The 22173-nt window shown below is 41.7% G+C and overlaps 1 protein-coding gene across 3 annotated transcripts in view; it reads right to left on the bottom strand.

The window, feature by feature from the left end:
• Positions 1–22173, bottom strand: part of arap2 (ArfGAP with RhoGAP domain, ankyrin repeat and PH domain 2) — a 251081-nt gene that overhangs the window by 28690 nt on the left and 200218 nt on the right. For all 3 annotated transcript variants that reach the window (XM_070546657.1, XM_070546659.1, XM_070546667.1), the window contains exons 22-24: positions 17436–17541; positions 16362–16509; positions 13893–13970 (exon numbers count right to left, since the gene is read on the bottom strand). In XM_070546657.1, coding sequence (XP_070402758.1) covers positions 13893–13970; positions 16362–16509; positions 17436–17541 — 332 coding nt within the window. The remainder of the gene's footprint in view (positions 1–13892; positions 13971–16361; positions 16510–17435; positions 17542–22173) is intronic.

The raw sequence follows: 22173 nt of genomic DNA, 5'->3' as shown, positions 1-22173 counted from the left end.
TGAAGGCAAATTAAATTTGGAGGTGTTAATGAAATGAAAAACCCAGCAAAATAAAAAGAACAAGTGTGAGGAAAAAAACATCAGGAATAGGTGGGAGCATAAGGTGAATTCCTCACTTGGATCGCAAGCAAAACATTCACATTAGGATGGGAACGGATTATGCAAAAACTTAGTTTCAAATGACAAAACAATCATTTCACTATTGTTTTCTAAACTCTGCACAGCTCCAGTGCAACATAGTTTCACCTATACTAGTTTTTTGTAAGGCATACTACTCAAGTTGTAGAGTTTGACTGTGAAATTTTCTTTGGTCAAGCTATTTGACTTGCATGGCGGCTCAGTCATCGCTTTAAACTACAATGTCAACATTTTAAACTTTCAAACAACTAGTAGTTTTGAGTCAAACACTGGTTTCTTTGGTATATTTCTCATTGATTCCATAAAGAAATGAGAGACGACCGTGTCTTAATTGTATATATATATACAGTATATATATATATATATATATATATATATATATATATACAGTATATATATATATATATATATATATATATATATATATATATATATATATACTGTATATATATATATATATATATATATATATATATATATATATATATATATATATATATATATTGCATTAAAGAGGTACTAGAATAACCTTCAAAACTGAATTCTGCTCTTTATGCCTCTGTATCATATAAAATATTGTTGGGGATGAAAATGGCCCAAGAGCCCTGATAAAGTGCCAAACACAACCCAATAGTAAAGCACTACAATGGAAGGATTCATTGACCCCACCCACTTGGCCAGGATATGAATATTAAAGGAGATGAGTGCTGATAGTTTCTGATCAACGTGCCTGCTTCTGAGTGCTTAAAGATCGTTTTCAGTCCATTTTGATCGCTTGTACATATATGAGAACAGTCCTTTGTCTTAATGTCTAACTGTTTAATCTTATTTTTGTCTTGTAAGTTTTTATCTTATCTGTTTTTCTTTGGTGTAAAGCTAACTATGTGTGTTGCTGTTGCTGTCACGATGGGGAGCCAAGAGGAGGTTAGGACCCAAAGATGCAGAAAACCAGATGACGCTTAGTCGAGCAATAAAGTAAAACTCCTTTTATTAATAAGTAGTCCAAAAAGGCAGGAGCCAAAACACAAAAGTCAGATTCCCAAAATACAAAACCTAGAATCCAAAAACGAAGATCAAATCGGGGTGGGGATTGGGGTGGGGGTGGGGGGGTGGGGATTGGGGTGGGGGGGGGGGGCGTTTACGAGACAAAGGTGATAACAGACAATGACCAAACAACAGATAGAGACGCAGACAGGGTTATATACACTGGGGCATGATGGAAGACAGATAGGCTGCAGGTATGTGGGGAGAGAAACCAAGTGAAAGCAATTAACTAATCAGGGAGGAAACTAACATGACCTACGAGTAAAAACCTAAAGACAAGAAAAGCCAGCAAAAATAACTAATATTCTAAGGGGAAGGAAAACTACAAAAACCTGTGGGAAAACATACTAAAGAGACTAATAAAATGAAAAGCTGAACCTAGAAAAACTGCAGAGGGGTGACTGGGGGAGAACAAAGGAACACAGGACCTGGGAGGGATAATCTGGAGGGCTGAAGACCAGGGGACACATGAGGAACAAAGAGACACATAAGGGGATTCTTAGAGGGGAATGGAGCACACAAGGAGACACATGAGGGAGACGCAGACCATGACAGTTGCCTCTTGGCCAGATCGTTGTAAATGAGAATGAGTTCTCAATCGACTCATCTGAAGAAACATCTCATGAAACACGAACACTTTGGCAACATCTGGTGTTTAGAGGTGGTCAGTGGTGAAAATCCCTCATCATTGTTGGGGGGGGGGGGGGGGGGGGCATTAGACAGTAAAAATGTCAGGAGTAATTCCTGAGGGGGACATTAAAGAAGCTTTTTTTTCATGTGCTGATGTGTCTTAAATGTCTCATATATTATTAAATGATAGATGTTGTTCTTTATTTGTCCAAATATAGTCCAGACCTGTCTACAGGCTTTTGGATGCTCTACCTATAATACCAAGAGCAGTAAAACTAAGAAAGGAAGGTGTCAGTTAGCTACACCATAGACGACCTAACAGAATATAATTGTTCACCATGAGCTTTGGTCTGATCTCTACTACAGCAGCTCAACAAGAACTCAAAGCTCAAATCAGCTTAAATCAGTTTTAAATTAGAAAAATAAATAATTTAATGAATAACTTAACTACATAATTCTGTATTTATTGAGCTGGTAACAAACAACAACTGCAACAATACTTGTACTTTGTGTGTAATGTGGAGGATGTGTGTAAATCTTTCACTTCTTATAACTCTCAGTGTGTTTTAAGTAGCACAACTAGTATTGTGCGTTCAACAAAAGTGAATATATTGTTAAAACAAAAACATTTTGCGTTTTATGGAGTTTTGGAGGGGGACACATTTATGTCAGAGGGGGACGTGTCCCCTCTGTCCCCCCCAAGATTTTCGCCTATGGAGGTTGTAGCTGCAACAACAGAAAACATTTTCCAGCAGTTAGGGTGTTGGTTCAATGCTGACACATTAAATGACCAGCCAGCACAATGTCCAGTGACAAATCGTACAGGGTAAGGACTAATTTCTAATACGTTTATTTTAAAACAGTATTTAATGTTAGAACATCTTCTGGACTCAGAATCAGCTGCTAGACTTGTCGAGTCTGCCATTTTACACAGTCCCAGCCCTGCCTTGCTGAGCCGACTTTTTTGCGCTAAGACGCCCTCTAGTGGCTGGTGCATGTAAACATAAACCCAGTGTTGTGCCCGAAAAAAATTAAAATTAGATCATTTATTCTTGTAAACAGAGCTTTTAAAGGAAAAATTGTACATTTATTCTGCACACACCTACAAGCCCTGTGGAGGGATTAAAAACAAATATATATATAGCTTTTTATTAAAATGTTCCATATTCCACCTTTAAGTTTGGAAGGGAAAGTACGTAGATCATACTGCAACTCAAGGAAACTGCAAAACCCAATGTTTGCAACCACAGATCCTCATCCAGTGTGATACATATACTGTGTAACGTACCAAAAGGGTTGGTTCTTCACCATCTAACTGACCACAGTGTAACCTTTCATCTACAAAAATAAATCTACTTTCTATTTGGCCTTCCAATTCCAGAAGGTTCTGCTCAGTGCTTGTTGACATACAAGAAGACAAAACATCCAGACAAACATTCTCACCCAAGGTCCTGCACTCTCTTCGTAAAAGCCTGGCTGCTGCATTCCTCACTATCTACTCAAAGCTCCTACATGACTGTACAGTTATATGATACAGTAATCGTATGTGATGAATGAACAAGGTGTTTAAATCAAATGTTTGAATAACCTGTTCTTAAATCAATGGCCTTAAAATGAATATTGTTCTTACAATGATCCCTTTCAGATCTTATGATCAGTATGTGTTTGATTTAACAAGTTTATCATTGTTTACACTCATACACATTACAATAAGACACTCATTAAGGTTAATATTCACCTCACATGAGAGTTTTAAACATTCTCTTTCACAGAGTCCTTTGTATCTGAAGAAGGCGTGGCTTTCTGAGGGATGTTGGTAAGACTCCAAACATGTCAAATTCAGATTTGCCAAAACTCATAACATTGTGGTTTATTAAAACAAGAATTATTTCCCGATTAATTCAGTTTCTAGCTGATACTCGAGCCGGCCAATTCGGGAACGAGCATCTATGAAACATCTCTTTTGACCTCTAGTCAAAAGCATGTCTGCGACGCTGCAAGCTGATACATCCAAACAGCTCTTTTCAGAGCTACGTCAACTCTCACACATCCACCTTGGACACAAATAAGTATTCCAGCTTCCTACCTTCATCTGGAGGGTTCTCAGACTGGACGGGTCCTATCGGAGCTATCTACGGGTTCCTGATATCAGAGGTTCACCAGTAACCAGCACGACACCCCGGATCGAACGAGAACCTCCACACCAAGCAGGGTTTCCCTTACATAAGCGTAGCCGTGGCGGTCCGCCACGGCTGAAATCCCACCGCCACGCCTACAAGATCCCAAGTTCTTTTTTTTTTTTTTTGGCGCTGTTTCCTGAAGAAGCAGCGGGAACTACTATGTTGTCGCTTGTGATCACAGCCGGCAGGCTGCAAGGAGCAGACAGGGCAAAGTGAAGTTACAGCATAAGTTACTGAGTTTAAAATTAGAAAGGTAGCAGTGGATATAATGCTTTGTGGTTTACATGTTTCAATAGCATTAAGATGAACGAGTGTTGACGATCTTGACGGGTTTCCTCCAGTGCTTACTAGGCCAGGTTCTCCTCCCCCCACCAGGCTAAGCATCACTTATTCATGTAAAATGTATTTATTTTTTCATGTCTGACTTTAACCGCATCTAATGCTGTATTACGGCGTGAGCGCAACAGCGACAACTTAAGATCGATGTGTGAGCAGCCTGAGAGGTCGGGTGTTTTCATCTGAACCCTTAAAACCTCCAGCAGGCTACGCTGCACTATTGACGTGTTAGCGCGTGGTGCTAACAACTTAGCGACGTGACATGTCTCTGAGAAAGCGTAAAAACACGTTGGACGCTTCTTCTGAAGCGGGAAAATAACACCTCTTCTTAAGCAGAGCACGACGTCGCCTCGGCTCGTTCACGGCCGAGCTGGATTGAGCTCGATAACATTGACCCAGCACAGCCACTGGGTCGTTGGAGCTGCCCCGTGACTGCTTGATGGAAAACCAGCGGGTTTCATCAGACTCGTAAATATCTTGTTTTTGCTGGGGACCCCCTGTATTTTACCGCTCCCTCCTGCAGTCTTCCCCTATTAACATTTAAAATGATTCTGTAAATTCCGTGTATCAATAGAAAAAATCTCTGCCTCTGCCAGCTGCAGTCAATGTAGTTTCCAAATAATAAATAAGAGGTGCATTCATCTGTGTATCTCCTTTGATCCGCATTAGTGATATTTTCAGTGCCAGAACAGTGAAGCAAAGAAAGATTCCTGAGTTTGTTAGTAAATTTACTTATTAGGTGCATCCAACCTGTTCTATTTTTCTCTGAAACGAGATCAAATCAGTGCTTCTATGGGTTGTCTCCAATCTGCACTAGAAAATTTTACTTTATTTAGAGACGTGTCATAATTTCTCCCCCTCGGCCGGCCCTACCACCACAGCTGGAAAAATTCCCAGGGGAAACACTACCAAGGGTGCATAGACATGGCACGACAGATTGCGTCTGATGGGTTTTATCAATAACCAGCTCTCTAGTTAAGAGCCAAACAACAAATTCTTATACACCCAGATTTCACAATTTCTCTCAGATGCAAAGAACGGTTTCTACAACATCTAGCTTCCAGTACAACATTTAACCCATCACATTAAATCACCCCAGATCCATTACACCACATCTCATTATTTATATCTTGTCATGAATAAATTGTTAGTTTAGAAAAAATAATTAAACTAATTTTAAAAAATGTATACTGACTCTGTCTGAATTAATACGAAGTGTGTTTATGGTCCCTAAAGAGGCAAAGAACCCTAGAATCTTCTGATTAAACATTCAAAGATCAATCAGATTGATATTTCATATTTATATGGAATCATCACATCTTACTGGTCATAATTAGCTAATGTATTCCACTACAACTGCTACCTTGGCATTTTTGCTCAACGTAGACAATTTCTTCTTAAACATATCTTTTACTGTTGACTAGCTTTTCCGAATTAGCGTAGCAAACTTTTAAGGTGGCAAATCAGATTTGTAGTGTTGAACACAGCACTACCTTTTCCACCATATTAAATGTCGTTTGCACACATTACACAATTATTACATTCCTTCTGATGTCCATTTTAAATTACATTCAAAATACATTTTCTGTCTCTTGAGGCAACAAGTATACTCTGCATTAGCCTGTTAGCTAACAGGGTTTCTAACCAAATTCCCAGTGTAGCATTGCACTTTATAGCGTGACGACTGCATATTTAATTGTGACCAATAAGATGTGATGATTCCATATAAATATGAAATATCAATCTGATTGATCTTTGAATGTTTAACCAGAAGAGTTTAGGATTCTTTGCTTGTTCAGGAACCATAAACACACTTTGTATTAATTCAGGCTGAGTCAAGTATATAGTTAAAAGGAATTTTATTATTTTCCAAACTAATGATAATACATGACAAGCTATGAATAATGATATGTGATGGAGTGTATATGCGGTGATGGAATGTGTGTTGTAGGTGGTGTAAAGTAGATGTGTATCAGAACCTTTGTGTCTGAAATAGATTGTGAATTCTGGGTGTAAAATAATTTGTTGTCTGCTATAAAATAGAGAGTTGATTATTAATAAAACATCAGACGCAATCTGTTGTGTCTACAAACCCTGATCGGAGACCCCTGGTCAGATCCGGAATGTCAGGAAGTCGGGTGACCTCAAGGCACCAAAGTTCGTAGATTAACCGCGGAGCGACAAGTCCGGTCTAGAGATGTCTCCAGGTCACAACAGGCAGAAAGATTCTTTGCATCTAAGATGGATGAACTCTTAAGGAGCCGTGCGGCTGTGTCAGCTGGCGGTGTGCAAACAGGTTTGATTGTGTGTCAAAGAGAAAGGTGTCTCGAGGAGGCTGGTTCTGAATTGGCCACTTCGGAGTTCCGCTCGAAACTGAATAACTCGCGAAGTCATTCTAATTTTGATAATCCACTTGTTATGATTTCTGGCGAATCAGAATTTGACATGTTATTAGGCATTACCAAACAACCCTCAGAAACCACACCTTACAGATACAAGCTGTTCTTGTTCTGTGGATAAAGAATCTTTAAAATTTATGTGAGATGACCTTAACCTGAATTTGCATCTAATGAACATTGTGTATGCGTGTAGATAATGATTAACTAGTTAAATCAAGCTGTACTGATCATAAGACATAAATGGATCATTGTAAGGACAATATTAATTTCAACTTCACTGAATTAGGCACAGATTATTCAAACATTTCATATAACATCTGGTTCATTCAACCATATGATTATTTATGATTAATTAACTTACGAGTTGTAAAAGTTCACTTTTTATTCAGAGTGTGGAGTCCAGCAGTCTGAGATACGTTTGACAATCCTGTCTTCGTGGACCGTCAACAAGCACTGCAGAATCTTCTGGGTAGCGATGGGTACCGAATTCGGTACTTCTTAAGGTACCGACCGAATTCCATAATACCGACTGAGGGCTCCCAGTCGCAGCGGTCTGGCCCTGCTAGTAATTTAACAGTCCCAGTCCATATTAGATCTCATATTCGGCCTAGAGACAAGTCCACGGGCGGCAACACCCCCCACCCCCACCGCTCTCCCAATGGGGAGGGCCGACGATTCGTAAAAATGCCAGGGCCGAATTTTGGTCCCAGTCCACCCCTGGGTAGAGATATTATTTTAGTAAAGAAGCTGAAAGGAACTATTTGAAGAGATAAACATAATTTTATTGGTGAATAAATCAGCAAAATGAAGTCATTTTTGAGTGAGTTTTCCTATTTTCATTAGTAAGTGGAGTCAAGCTGGTAAAATGTATCAAATTACGACCCATTCAGGAAAAATGTTCAGCCTGACATTCAAAGATCAACTCACTAGAAAATCACATTTTTGTTAGGAGTGATCCCACCTTTTATCAATGTGTTGACACAGAAATTCCCCTCTAGTTAAAATAACATGCCATTAAAAATGAACCCCCATTAAAACTCTGATTATAAATCCCTAGCAGCTTGAGAGGTGTGTTGTTCCGCCTGTTAAAAAGGACTCCTTATTCTTTAGTTGACTAGACATTACAGTTACATTTCTTTGTCATTTTAATGGGCAGGTGAGCCGAGGTCCATTATTGGCTTGAGCTGTCTTATAATAAGAAGGATTGGGGCCCCTCCTTACTCCCTGGCCCTAAAATGACACAGAAATTACAGTCATTTGAACCAACGGAGCAAAGAGCTGTAATTGTGGAAATGTCACACACAGATATGGAGCCATCTTGTTGGGTTTTGGCCTCTTATGTTCCTTCCATTTACTTTCAGTGCAACGGCAGGAAGACCTGGCACATTTCTCTGACAATGCTTTGCCAAATTAAGGAAAATTAAGACTGAATAAGGGTATTATTTTGTAATTAAAGTCATCCTTGCAGTGGATATAAATGCAGGCATTGATTTTTACAATGTCAGTTTGAAATTAAAAGGTATTATTCACTTAGTCCCTACTGTGAGTTTAAGTATCGTGGCTATGCCTTCTTGCCATGTTTCAAGTCAGAACTGTGGACTGAATCCTAAAGTCTCACTTTCTTAGTATTTAAGCGCTGACCTGAGAATGGTTTGCTATGTAAAGCCTTTGGCCTGTTAGGAAATTGCTTTATATTTATAACCCACCCAGTCGGTCCAGACAAAATCTTTAAATGGTGACAATCAGCTGGACTGTTCCTGTATTACGATCATGATGTGTATTACTATAGAGGTTGTATGTTCAAATCTCTTTCCAGTAAAGCTTTAGTGGATCAATGGGCAGAAAAGTTGGTAATCCTTTAAAACGGAGATGAATGCTAAAGCACTTAGCTAAACACCGCTGTGTCCAAGTACAGCCTGAGTGAGCTACTTGAATAGCTGTCCACTGTTAGAAGTACTAATCATAAAAAAAGTGTTTCTTTCTTTCTTTGGTTAGAACTGGTAAGAAAGTTTTCCTTGTAGAAAACATCCTGGCAGCATTTGTGCTAAAAATAAATAAATAAAAGCCTTTAGTGTTGTTTGTTGCCATGATGACAGCAAGATAAGAAAATGTACAAAAACAACATTAGAGTTTGTGGGCAGATGGAATTAACAATTAGGATAACAACTGTGAAAGAGAAACAATCCGATTAGATGTAGAGAAACAATAATCCAACTCTTCTTTTTGGTCTCGTCGTTTTCTGTTATGCCTTCCTCTTGTTCAGATACAGCAGTACTCTAAATTCTGCTTTATTCTTAAACATCTCACTTTTCAACAGACTAACCTAATATTTTACCATTATTATAGAGGCACCAATTATTAACATCATCTGAAAAAGACGATGAGTAACTTTTGAAAATACTTTAGTATAAATGTATTTAAAATTAATTTCTGCTATAAATAGCCAATGAAAATCTACCCAGTTAACTGTAATGTGAAAATGAAGGTGATCTAGAGAAAGCACTTTTGTGCTTATAAAGAAAAATTATTTGTGTTTTTGTATTTATGTTGTCACAATGCTTTTAAAATACATTTTTACTGTCAGTGTTTTTCTTGCACCTAAAAAGCAGATTAAACTGCCTCTGCCAAACCTTGATCCTTTATAACATTTATGAGACATAGGTAGGAACGGGTACCTTTGACATCTGAATCGATTCGGTACTAATTCCCGGTACCTAGGAATCGATACCGGTACTTAACGGTACCAATTTAAGATACTTTTGAGTGTTTCATATTTTAATTCTCTTTTATAATAAAATATATTTTTTTCTCAATATATAACAATATTTGATAAATATCACGATAAATAACATACAACTGTTTGTATTTTAACATCGTCCTTGTAGTTTTATAAGCTGATAATTAAACTGAAGTAAACATCTTTACTGTGAACTAAATTTACTGTGTATCTTCATTCCTTTTGCCGTCCTTTTTCATTTGATTTTTCCTACTGGGAAGTTAGAATTTCCGAGGAGAAAGCGAACGCACCATTAGCTGATAACAATGGTGACAATGGAAGCTAATTTATCAAGCTAACGTTATCTTAAACAGTTATTTAGCTGCTGGAGCAGATTTAAACGATGATGCCTCACACTTAGATCGTTGTCGCTGGTTTCATCACCCGTCGCATTTAGTAAAGTGAAGCCAAACTTTAGAGAGCATTCACGTTCTTCTATTCGGAAAATCGGAGTTCCAAGGAGAAAGCGAACGCACCATTAGCGGAACAGAAGCTACCATATCAAGCTAACGTTATCTTAAACATTTTATTTACCTACCGGAGCAGATTAAGATGAGGATGTCTCACTTAGATCGTTGTCGTTGGTTTCATCATCACCCACTTACCCATCACATTTAGTGAAGTGGACCCAAGCTTTAGCGTGCGTTCTTTCTACCATGCTGCTCTGTTTACAACTGGCTCGCAGCGACCGACGACATAACGGTCTTGCGCATGCGCAGCTGTCCATGCAAGTTCTTGTTATGAGGGACGGGTACCAAAACGTGGCACCATTTCAAATGACGTGAATCGGTGCTCAGTCGGTACTATGGAATTCGGTCGTACCTTAAAAAGTACCGAATTTGGTACCCATCCCTAGACATAGGGTTAGGTTTGCAGTAACACACAAACTAACTGGCCTCAAGGTAACTAGCAGTAAGCTCTTCATCTCTTTTTCTCCAAACTGACCTTTGGTAATGCTAGTATCTCACTGGGCTGTAATTCTTATTTACAGAAATACAATATATGCTTATTGGAAACACGCTAAATTGGTATAAGGTCACAAAAAGTCTTACTCATCATCCCGTCAATGCTTTAAGTTGACCACTGTATTAACGATGTGTGGTGTGAAGGGGTGGGGGGTGGGGGGGGGTGGGGTTGGAGTTGATCCCCGGTGGCCAGGTGTGAGGAAATACTGCTCTGATGACAATGTGGGAAAGATTGAAGAGACCGAGGAGGAGAATGCTCGTGGTTGGGAGGACAGTCAGTCTGTGTGTGCAGACGTGGAGCGCTGGTATCAGGATTTGGGTGCCGATCTCAGCTGTTTAAAGCTGCCGTCTGCAAAAACAGCTAGCAAGAGGTGAGCCGTTCCAGTGAGAGGAGAGGAGGTTTACTGCCTCCTGTAGTTAGCCAGGGCCAGGTCCAGGCGCCGCGATCTGCAGCTCCTGCTCTCCCCATCTGCTTTACCTGCTGGCAGTTACCAGGCCGGAGGATTTAACCGCCGCCAGATGCATCAACCCCCCAGGACGTTGGGTGGTGCTGGAGCTCAGACCCCGGGGGAGAGCTAGTTTTGTACTGGAGTGTTTTAAGCAGGGAGGGATAGTGTTATTGGTGCTTGCTGCAGTGGGATCATTGTTGTGTTTAATAAAAGGACTTGATATTGTGAACCAGCATCTTGAAGGCTCTGACGAGGACAAGATTTCTGTCCACAGCAAAACCATTACTCATTATAGTTATCGGCTGATATTAAAATGTAATACTGGCAATGATCGGTGCCGGTTTTTACCCCCCTAATGGCTCAGCCGTTGCATACCATGAACATTAAACACCAAACTCTTCAGCTACTTCTCTTCTCACTCAAGATGTCAAAACACAGGTTTAGGGAATTCCAGTCCGACGTCATTCCCTTGTTTTATTGTCTATGGAGTGTTTCCCCTACTTAAGCCTGATTCATGCTTCTCTGTCAGCTCCAAAAAGGACAGACACGCACGCACGGACGGAGGTGTTTTGCCCTCATACTTCTCCGTCTCCTGGGGAGTGTTGTAAAGCAATTCCCTGCCAGGACAGCAGAGGGCGTAGCGCTGTTCCAAGATAGTGTGTTTATATTGTGTTTTTTGTATATAAGAGACTTTTTAACACAGACACATTTGTCTCTCATCCTCCTCCACATCTTCATGCTCGCCACCTCTAAACCCACGTTTCCTGTCATTTCCCACTCCTCCAGTCACGGGGGAATGAAACGTTCATGCTTTTAGAGTTTTTTCGCAACATATTCCCCAAGCTTCTCCGTGTCTGCCGCTAGTTATCCTCGGTTCTCTTTAGGTTTTTGAGGGCGCAATGGCGGCGGTGTAGCCGACAGCAGCGCCCTCACCAATCACAAGCTTGCGTTCTCCATCTCGACGGACGAATGCTTAGAAAAGAAAGCTCGACTCTGTCCATCCTTGTGAGCCTGCTGGAGAGCCCCTGCAATAATGGCGTTGCGTGTCTCCGCACTGACGCAGACGCAGAAGAATGACTCAGGCATTAGGTGTAACACGGCTGCTAAATCAACCCGGGAAGAAACACGGAAGCAAAATGCTCCGTGCTCAACTATTACCCCTACCCCGCTCTCACGGCAGCGTATAGGTCCACTAATGCACACACCCCTCTCCCTCTTTTCATGGACGGCACAGAGCTGCAAAACGGTCCCGAGCACGCACCCCACCCCCACCCCTCAGTGCCAACGCACGGCTGTATTTGCAAATCAGTCCATTGCTCAAAGAGTCACATGTACCTAACCCTAGTATGTACTGTACTATTTGATGGTGTTACCACTTTGGCTCGACGATATTATCAGAAGACCGCTTCCATGGCTCGTCACTCCTGGAAGTTAACAGTTTCAGCTTGAGTGAGCCATTTACATACAGATGTGGTTTCCTGCCACATCATCTGGGTGCTTCAGCACGATTAGAACCAGTTGGACTTCAGCCAGACTAAAACATTTACATGCATTTAAAAAAAAACTATGTCAGTCTATTAAGGGCAATCATTCAGTTTTCTGATGCACATGTAAACACACTGACTGTTACAACTTGTATTTAAACCAGTTAACTATCAGGCATTGTGGATATTTTCATTGCAAGTTCCAAATGAGTTTGAGATTAGTTAACCCTACAAGTTTTACATTTTTCCCACATTTCATCGTAGTTAACTTGTTTCTGACACGTTATAAATACACAGTAAACTAAAAAGGTGTTAGCTTAGCAAATGACGATTGTTGAAAACACAAGATTTAATGTAAGTTATCGACTTTTACAATAATGGCTGCATGATTGCAGATAAAGACAGGTATCATTTTTGAGTTTATGCTTTCCATCTATAAAAGAAATGAGAAGAATCCACAGAATGAACGTCTAGAGTTTGAGGACATTATATGAAACGTCATCCTTGCTACCGACTCCCAGCAAGAACACAATCAAGGCTAAAAGCCAAGTTTGTTACATAGATTTAATCATGTTTTCTGACTCCAAAGAAACGGAAAAACTTTTATTTATAAGGATTCTTAGTGGCTCAATGAGAAAAAAGTTGACTGAAGTACTGTTTTATACAAAAGATTATATAACGTTCTCTATAAATAAAACCAAAGCAAGTGCAACATTTACAGATCTGTGGGCGGGAAATTACATTTGAGTCTTTTTACATTTTTCCACAAAGCCACCAGAAACATGCTTGACAATTAAATGGATCAACATAAAGAACGTTCCAGACTGAAGCCTTCCGTTTTTGGGGTATGTGTTTGACGCCTCGTTGGCTAGTGTTTCTGACTCCTGAGTGCTGAACTCACAAAAAAGTCACTAAAAAATACATTTTGTACAACTTATTAACATGGCTGTGAAACCCTCCCTAAAATAAAGCTGTTTTATCTTCACGTAAAAGCTTGTAAATGGTAAATAATAATAAAAAAAAAACCACAGTAAACGTACCTATTTTTACAACCTGAAAACCTAAATGTCATCGTGGTTTTCCGCTTTACGAGCTTTGTAACAGCTCCATCTTCCCACTGAGTAGCCCTCGGGCCTGAAAACAGCTAACATGCTATGAAACACGTTGGAGGGAAGCAGAAAGGAGCCACCATAAACAACTTACTTCAGATTTCAACAACAGCGGCACCGTGGGATTAAATTTTCTACATAGTTATCTGAACAGAGTGGTTTCCTCATCATTCAGGCATAAAGTACCTGCTGTAAAGGTCAACGAGAACAAAAGCGCTGCTTCTCCTCTCACTGCCTGCCGGAAAAAAAAAAAAAAAACAGGAATCCTGCCTGAACGAAGCCAGTGTTTGAGTCTCTGATGCGTGCAGGCGGATCAGCGGAGGCATACAGAAACAGGACACGTGCCTCTGCTCGGGTTCTGTGGTTCTGTGGCTCGACTTACCGAGGTGTCCTTCTTTTCATTCCAGCGCGTGATGAAGCTGTTCTCCCTCTCCATCTGTTGCACCTGATCTTCGTTGACCTGTTGGGAGTCCAAACACACAGACCAGAATCCAGACTCGTTCCAGAACCACATGTCGGTGACGGGAACCCTTTTGAGCATTTAAGTGTGAAAAGTGGAGGATCAGGAGGGGGAAGGGGCTTCACGTGAAATGGGTCGCTCGGCAAACGCTTCTCAAACTAATTTCTTAAGAGAAACTTGGCTGGGAGTGTTTAACACCGCTTTTCCAAAGCTGCGAGTGGGGAAACGACTATTCTTTTTCCAGCTTCTCCTTTTTTCTAACTTCATTATCATTTTCAAAGAACAACTTGCTTTGTCAGAATTGTACGAGCGGCAGAGAAGATTGTGAGGGACTCGCAAACTCATCGTGTGCGTGTTTAGACCTGATAATGGGCCCCGTCGACGACATCCAGCACAGAACCGGCGCTTTAATTAGCAAGGCGTCTCACTCTTTTTATGCCACTGTGAGTGTATTCACCCAGCGTTGGGTTTATGATTGGTTGAGCTTAATGGCTATTTGTCATGCGAATGACGGCGTCCCGAACCGATTTGGAGCAAACGCTCACACTTTATTGCCTGAACGGGAAAAAGCCAGGCGTTCCGCAGGGAATTAAGAGTCGCTTGGTGCTGCATATCCCATAAAGCCAGGCAGCTCTCCAAGGGTAACGCTGATCCCCCACCCACCCCGCTCCACCGCTCACCCATCCACACATCAGCAAAGTCAGGCCTGTTGTGAAGATTTGGCTGCAACAATTCTGCTCCCTAGACGGTTGGAAGTAAAGGAGCGTAAATGAAGTCATGCCTGCAGCTCGGTTTAAATATGTATTATGGAATTATCTGGATCTTCTGTTTATCTCTGTCACTCTTGTTAGAACTGATTCAGCAAGCAGAGAGGCTAATAAGTCTGACTGTGTCTGCTACAAGACGTACAACACTTCTATCAGGAGCTAGCAGGGACAAATAACAGATCTGACACTGAGAGGAAAGGTTTAACGTCGCTATAGCAAATGGTCACAGAAACTCACCCCTCCCCTCAGGTATCATCTCCGAGGTGCTTCTGCTGGAACCAGAAACTCGCAGAGGAAACGAGCCGGCGCTAAACACCAGTCGCCGTTTTCTAGGTCCAAACGTCTTTTGTCGTCCGTGAATTCAAATGGTGATTTTCTTTTTTGGGACTCTGGAAGTTTGTTCTAAAGTTAAAGTGGTAGCAGCTGTTTTTCCTTCTCTGGTGTTATTGAGCAGAGAGCCTCACACCAGTGGCGTTCTGCTGCTAAATGCATGAGTGTGTAATGAGTGGAGGACTCAGGGAAGTGCGGGGGTCAACGAGACCGACAAACGAATGTTACTGAATAGTTGCTTTTGGTCCATAACATTTGCTTATTCATATTTTTCATTCTTCTTTTCTATCTCCACAATATATTTATAGTTTTTATAGTCAGAAAATTATTAAGACGCCTTAAAAATGTTTTAAGCTAACTTGTTTTTCAAATTCGCTACAGCAGCTTTAAGCGACGGACGTGCTATCCAGTAGAGCCGTCAGTCAGTGGCATCAGGAATGTGTGTGTGTGTGTGTGTGTGTGTGTGTGTGTGTGTGTGTGTGTGTGTGTGTGTGTGTGTGTGTGTGTGTGTGTCCAGAGCCAGTGTTACCAACTGTCTCTGACAGAAGTAGCTGAAGTCGACCCAGAAAGTCGCTAGATGTCACCAGATGATGACACGATAATTTGCCATTTAGCAATTGATGGCGTCGTCATGTCATGCTGCGTTTGCGTACTTCTAAAAATATCCATGTGGCTAGTCTTCATTTTCTCCTCAATATCCAACACGAACATAAAATAGAAATAAAAATATCCCACATTGATACGATCTGCTGTAACAACAAACTCGGTGCAGATCTGAGTCACCTTTCCTTCAAACTTGTTGATAGGAGAATGGCTGAAGAAGTCTTAAGGGGATTTTATTTCAGCTAAAATCAAAAAGGTTTATACACTGCAAGAGAAAAATAAAATAAACTGATTCTCTTGTTCTGGCATTAGAGCATAAAGAATAAGCAACAGCAGATCATTTTTAGAGACCAAAGTGAGTTAAAATGGCTGAGGGGTTCCTTATTTTGGTTGTTTTTGTGTAAAACAGAGTCATGAGGCTCCTGCTTGCCTCCAGCGACAGATCTGCTGAGAAAGCTATCAGGGTTAGTTTTATCCTTTGTGTCCCTTTTTTAGCTTTTATATTATTGCTGTTCTCTACGGGACGTGTGCGTATGAGTGTGTTTTACCGTTTGCAGACACCTGCGTCACACTGCAGTGATTCCTAAACAGGTTTATTTTCATAATTTATGCTGAACATTCTCTAACTCACAGGAAGGAGACCTCACCCAGACGCAAATCAGACCGCGGGGATGGAAGATTTTTGACTCACATTGAAGAGTGTAATGTAGTTGTTGATCAGATCGAGAACCACGCTGATTTCCTGCGGGGTTGGTCCCCGAGTCTGGAACAAGCAGGAGGAGAAGACAGAGGCCAGCTTTTCACTCTGCATTTGGTTAAGGTGGGAACACTGCTGGATCCTGCACAAAAACCAATCAAAGAAAACCCCAGAATTCAAACAGGAAGCCACAAGAATTCACAAAGTCTTTAACACACACACACACACACACACACACACACACACACACACACACACACACACACACACAAATTGAATAAAATGCTGGGCTTTAGGCCAAAATCAGCACAGACCCAATTAAATCTTGTCGTAATTAACAGCTACATCACAGCTCGCGCAGGTATCTGAGGGACCGGTGTGTAATGTGAGCATCACTGAGTGAGACATAAGGACAGCAGAGTGTTTGTGTCTTAATCCAATTAGAGGTGGAAGAACTAGATCCAGAACTAGCAGCTTTGTGCTGCAACAGAACCAGATCCAGCCTGTGATTCTGCGTTTGTACAAAAGTGTTCCTGTTCTATTTAAAATCTGTTATGTTCCACTTGAACGTTGCATACATGGAGCTTGTTTTTTTATGGCATGTAGACTGAAAATTGGACATTTTTATTGAAATAAGAAAAAAAAGTCTCCACTTGAGCAACATGTTAGCTAACTGCCTGGGTTTCAATAATGTGCAACACAATCTGTCTTAGAAGGAAAATACCAGTAAGCTATATGGAATTTCTTCATCATTTTCAACCCAAGGACATCGTTTGCTGAGCGATCAGCAGCCATTTCTGTTTAAGCAGGCTTTCTGAAGGACGTGCCAGCATATTCACTGTGCCGTATTTATGAACCTCACCAGACTGGTGGAACATTGACAACCAAAAATGACTAAAAAAATCATCACGCATGAGATAGAAGCCCATTAGAAGACGGAAGAGGACAATAGTCTGATCAAAGAACAGAACAATGTTCAACATGGTAAAAGCTTCACTTAGGGTTATATTATTATCATAGTTTTGTTCTAAAGTTAAACTCACTCATCTGCTCAGAGTGTAGGTATACCTGTACAGGTGCTGCAGCAGAGCCTCAAGAGTTGACCTGTTGATCTTTGGTAAACTCTGGATAAACGTGAAGTACTTCTCCACTCTCCTTCTCTCATCCTTCTCATCTGCCAAATCACACAGACACCAATTAGAAGAACATCAATTTAATTATATTTAGTTAGAAATTTGGGCTAGTTTGGTGACTGATTTGGGTTTGGCATCACCAAGGGCGTCAGTTTGTTTTCAGAATTGCTGGGGACAATAACCATACACTTGAGTGGTGTTTAAAAATTGCTGGGGACAATAAAGTAGGCTAGCACAGGGGTCGGCAATCCGCGGCTCTGGAGCCGCATGCGGCTCTTGCTTGTAAAATAATGAATGGATATTTAAATAAAATGCTTTATATTTTACTGCATTAATTTTACATCTGTATGCCAATTCTAAATGTAAAGATTGTCTGCGTAAACCTGAACAGGTCCAACCCGGTCTGTGAGACCGGGTTGACGCGTCACGCTTGTGCGTAATCATAGGCGCTTCTGAGCTGCTTTCTGACCTCCCCCACCTACAAAGTTTAATTACAACAATCAAACGTGACAGAGCCCGGATTTGTATTCTGAACAGTCTAAACATGTTTTAAAAAGAAACGTGTGACAAAAGTGGCACCTGCTCAGTAAAACCACCAACAGGGTGAAAAATACCAAAAATTGAAGGCAGAGACGGGCTACAACTTCTGGATCCACTTTATATAAATCATTTTATTGATTATCGTCTAATGAAAGATAATTAAGACGCACACGAGCAATCAGGCGCGTTGCAAGCTTTTCAAAAGTGTGGGGGATGTTGTCTGCGCCTAAAATAAGTTCATGTTATTCATCTTGTTAGTTTAATTTCCATAATAGCGGAGCAGGTGCGAATTTTAGACGCGTCACGCATGTCTCAGTTTTAAACATGTTTAAACTGTTCAGAATACAAATCCAGGCTCTGCCTCGTTAGATTGGTGTAACTAAAGTTTGTACTGAATGAAACTACATGAAACCATGTTGAAAAGAAAAGGATCCGATTAAATCGTTTCCCCCTCATTTACAGTCAGTACAGCGCAGTGCGCGTGGCTCTGGGGTTAATCAAGTTTAATTGTAACATTAATATGTTACTGGACACGCTGGTCTGGTTGGTTAGACCAGTGTTTGAAGTGGAAAACACACACACACACACACACACACACACACTCACCAATTAAAATAATGGTGATAGCGTGGACTAGAAGACAGGTGATGGTTTACGTATTTAAATGATGATCAGGCTGCTGTAAAATGTAATCTCCATCCACATCCAGACACAATTATCCTCTATTCTTTCTCTAGTTGCTCTGCTCTTGTCTGGGCTGATCAGCTGATGGTGCGCGCGGCTCGCCTAACTAGCGGCTGATGCACATTTTACGCATTTGGAGAGGTGGGGAAGCTTTGCTTTTACTGGAAGATGGTCCACTTAACGCACGGTTGTAGACTAAATATTAATGACAAATGAATGAAAATTAAATTGGGAGTTTTTACTTCATATTTTAGAAATAAAAATGACGGGGGAACACATTTATGACGTCTTTTTAAACGAAATTTTCTAGCGCGACCTGCCTGCTTGACTTAAGTCACTGCTTATTAAGGTCCGTCCAGAATTACCGTGGCCCACCCAAAAATGAAAACCTGGTGCCGCACCTGTTATAAACCTCTGCAAATTGTTGTTCTTCACTTTATCAAACTCAGACTTTGTACAGCTAATGTCAAGATGTAAAATTATGAATTCAGTCGAGCTCTTCCGTCCCTCCCTCTCCTGCTCTCCTGGAAACCCGACATCGGCTGTTAGAAGCGGGAGGTGAAGAAGGAGATGAGGCAAACAGAGTGAGTGCGACGTAAAGAAACCAGACTGGTGTGGAGGTGAGCAAAACAGCTGGAAAAGTGTGGATGTTGAATCCCCCACGGGTGCGACGCCCCCGGCTGCTGTCACCTGTTGTGAGCAGCTCTCTGCTGTCTGAGGGTAGGCCCCGCCCGCAACGCTGCGGCTACTGCGGTGTTTTCTTTACTGTGGGAAACGGGTAATAATGGCTCTTTGGGGAACAGGTTGCCGACCCCTGGTATAAGATCTGAGCTGGTAAAACAAAAATCCTCATCAGCAGGCTTTTTTGAAAGTGGGGGGGACACAGCAGCCAATCACAAATTTTGCCGGGGGCATGTCCCCGGCGTCCCCGGTTAAAATGACGCCTATGGGCATCACCTTGCAGCGCCACTCTTTTGTTAGGATGTATAGACTTGGGCTTTTTTTACAAAACACCTGTCACTGAGGTCCTGGAGGGGATTTCCAGCAATTTCACTACACGTCCCTACAGGGCGTGTGGTGCAATGACGCAGAACATGGTTGGATCACAGCAAAACCGCCTTCAGTGTACGGCACTCCAGATGCAGATATGCTCTAATGGGGTGGCGGTGGCAGAGGAGTTAAGTGCCTGCCCCGTAATCGGAAGGTTCGAGCCCCTCTCACCCTTTCGCTGTTGTTGCGTCCTTGGGCAAGGCACTTAACACACATTGCCTGCTGGTGGTGGTCATAAGGGCCGTTGGTGTCCGCATCCAGAGGGCTTACATCTGTCAGTGCGCCCCAGGGCAGCTGTGGCTACAATGTACCTCATCACCACCAGGGTGTGAATGTGTGTGTGAATGGGCGAATGACTGGTTGTGTTGTAAAGCACCTTGGGGGGTTCCAGGACTCTAGAAGCTGCTTTATCATTTTACCATTTAATGCTTTCCCAGTTTTCCTTCCACTGTGATCCAACCACACCCCAAGTCCACGACTGGGAAAAAGCTATGCTAGATCTTGCCAAACTAGGAGGATCTGAATGACATGATAGGTCCATACCAAGCCCCCACAATGTGGCTCAAAAATTGAAGCAATCCCGGAAGTACCAAAACCTGCAGTTCCACCCTCATCCACTAGGGGCTGGTGTCAGAAGCGAGCAAATCCTCATTGACTCCCATGTTAAAAATACCAATTTCACAGCAGAAATAAACATGTTTACAGCCTGGTACCAAAACATGTTTTTTGTTTAAATGATCTAGTTTACACTCATGACAACTCTGAGGGGGGTGATTTTTTTCTCACTCTTCTGTTTAAATGTATTAAAAGCCTAAAATTCTGTATAATAAATGAGCATCAGACCCACGTGACCACAGAGCTAGCTCTGTGGAAATGCCTCAGTAGAGCCTCGTTCTGGCTTGGAAACTGTTCTGGGATTTTGAGTCTCTGTGTTTGTGTATTCTTTTTTGGATATTTTTTGTGCAATTGTTGGACAAAATGACTTGCCGTGGCATTAATTGCACTAATAGAGCGTCCAAGGAGTCTCCACTTCATTTTTTTCGGTAAGTAAAATTATATTCATGTATTTTAGGTCACTGCCGAGCTGAGCTTAGATTTTAACATGTACTGTTTAACCATGAAATTTAAATGTAATAGGGTAAAACCCAGTGCATTTAACATAATGCTGCACTTTAGAAAATGGGTTGAAGTATAACATGTTGGTGGAGCTGGGTTCCGACTATTGGCTTGTGGAGCTCTCGGGAGACCGATGTTTTCCATCCGTTCTCCCCTCCCCGCAGCTCGGCGCATCTCTGTCTGATCGCGGCTTCTGACTGCTGCGCAGGCTGCCGGCTTGTGGAGCTCTGGGATGGAAACCTTTCCACCCGGTTCTCCCCAGTGGCAGCTCTGCGCATCTCAGATCGCAGCGGCACTTGTCTGCTGTGCGACTGCCGGCTTGTGGAGGTCTCGGAGACCTCTGTGTTCCACCCGGTTTTACCCAGCGGTCAGCCCGGCGTATCTCTGACTCAGAAGCTCTGGTGTTGTGCACAGTTAACTCCGGTTGTAGCTAGGTTGCTACCTCCATTAGCTTAGCTCCCACCTCTGCATTAGCTTTGGGTTAGCTTCAGGTAAGCTTGTAGCTAGTTCGACCAGGTGTCGTCAGTTGATCCCAGCCTTACAGCCCCACCCTCAGCTCCACCTCTCTTCCCTTTTGTGGAATTGTCTGGGCTTGACAGAACCTGTGACACGGTCAAAATGGCGGTGGTGACCACCTCCCATTTCTCCTCAAAAACGTGTTATTGGAGCTTATGGAAATCCATTGTCCAATATTTATATGTCGATGGTTCATACCAATGGTATGAAATGGATGACTTTTTTTAAGACATTCAATTTCTGTCCAAAACAACAAAGAGCAAATATTCTTTAACTAAACTCCTGCCTGGTCTTCTAAGCCAGTGGTTCCCACTCTTCTGTCCTTGAGGATCCCTTGGCTGTGTGGTAACCTCACAATCTCAGCACAAACATGTTGTAGAAGAAGAAGAAGAAATGATCTTTTGTAAAGCACCTTTCAAGATAAAAATCATAAGGCGCTTGCATTTGATGAATTCCCACAAATTGGGTGGGGATCCCCTTGGTGGATCACAGACCCCAGTTTGGGAACCACTGTTCTAAGCTACATGGCCAAGATTTGTAAGGAAAATAAGCATAAACTGTCAAAAAGTAAAAAAAAAATAATAATAATAATAATAATAAATAAAAACTTTGGATCATTAATGAAACTGAGATACCTTTTTTCCAGTTTAAATTGGATTTATGTAGAAACTGAGGTTGCACTGGTGGTTGAAGACTTCTCTGATTCTCTAAGGGAGGTAGTCACAGTGCTGAGTTGGATAGTAGGGCCGACAGCCCTCCACTATCAC

This window comes from Nothobranchius furzeri, chromosome 2 (genome assembly GCF_043380555.1).
Source record: "Nothobranchius furzeri strain GRZ-AD chromosome 2, NfurGRZ-RIMD1, whole genome shotgun sequence".
Classification (NCBI taxonomy): domain Eukaryota; kingdom Metazoa; phylum Chordata; class Actinopteri; order Cyprinodontiformes; family Nothobranchiidae; genus Nothobranchius; species Nothobranchius furzeri.
This window is presented reverse-complemented; position numbering and strand designations above follow the sequence as displayed.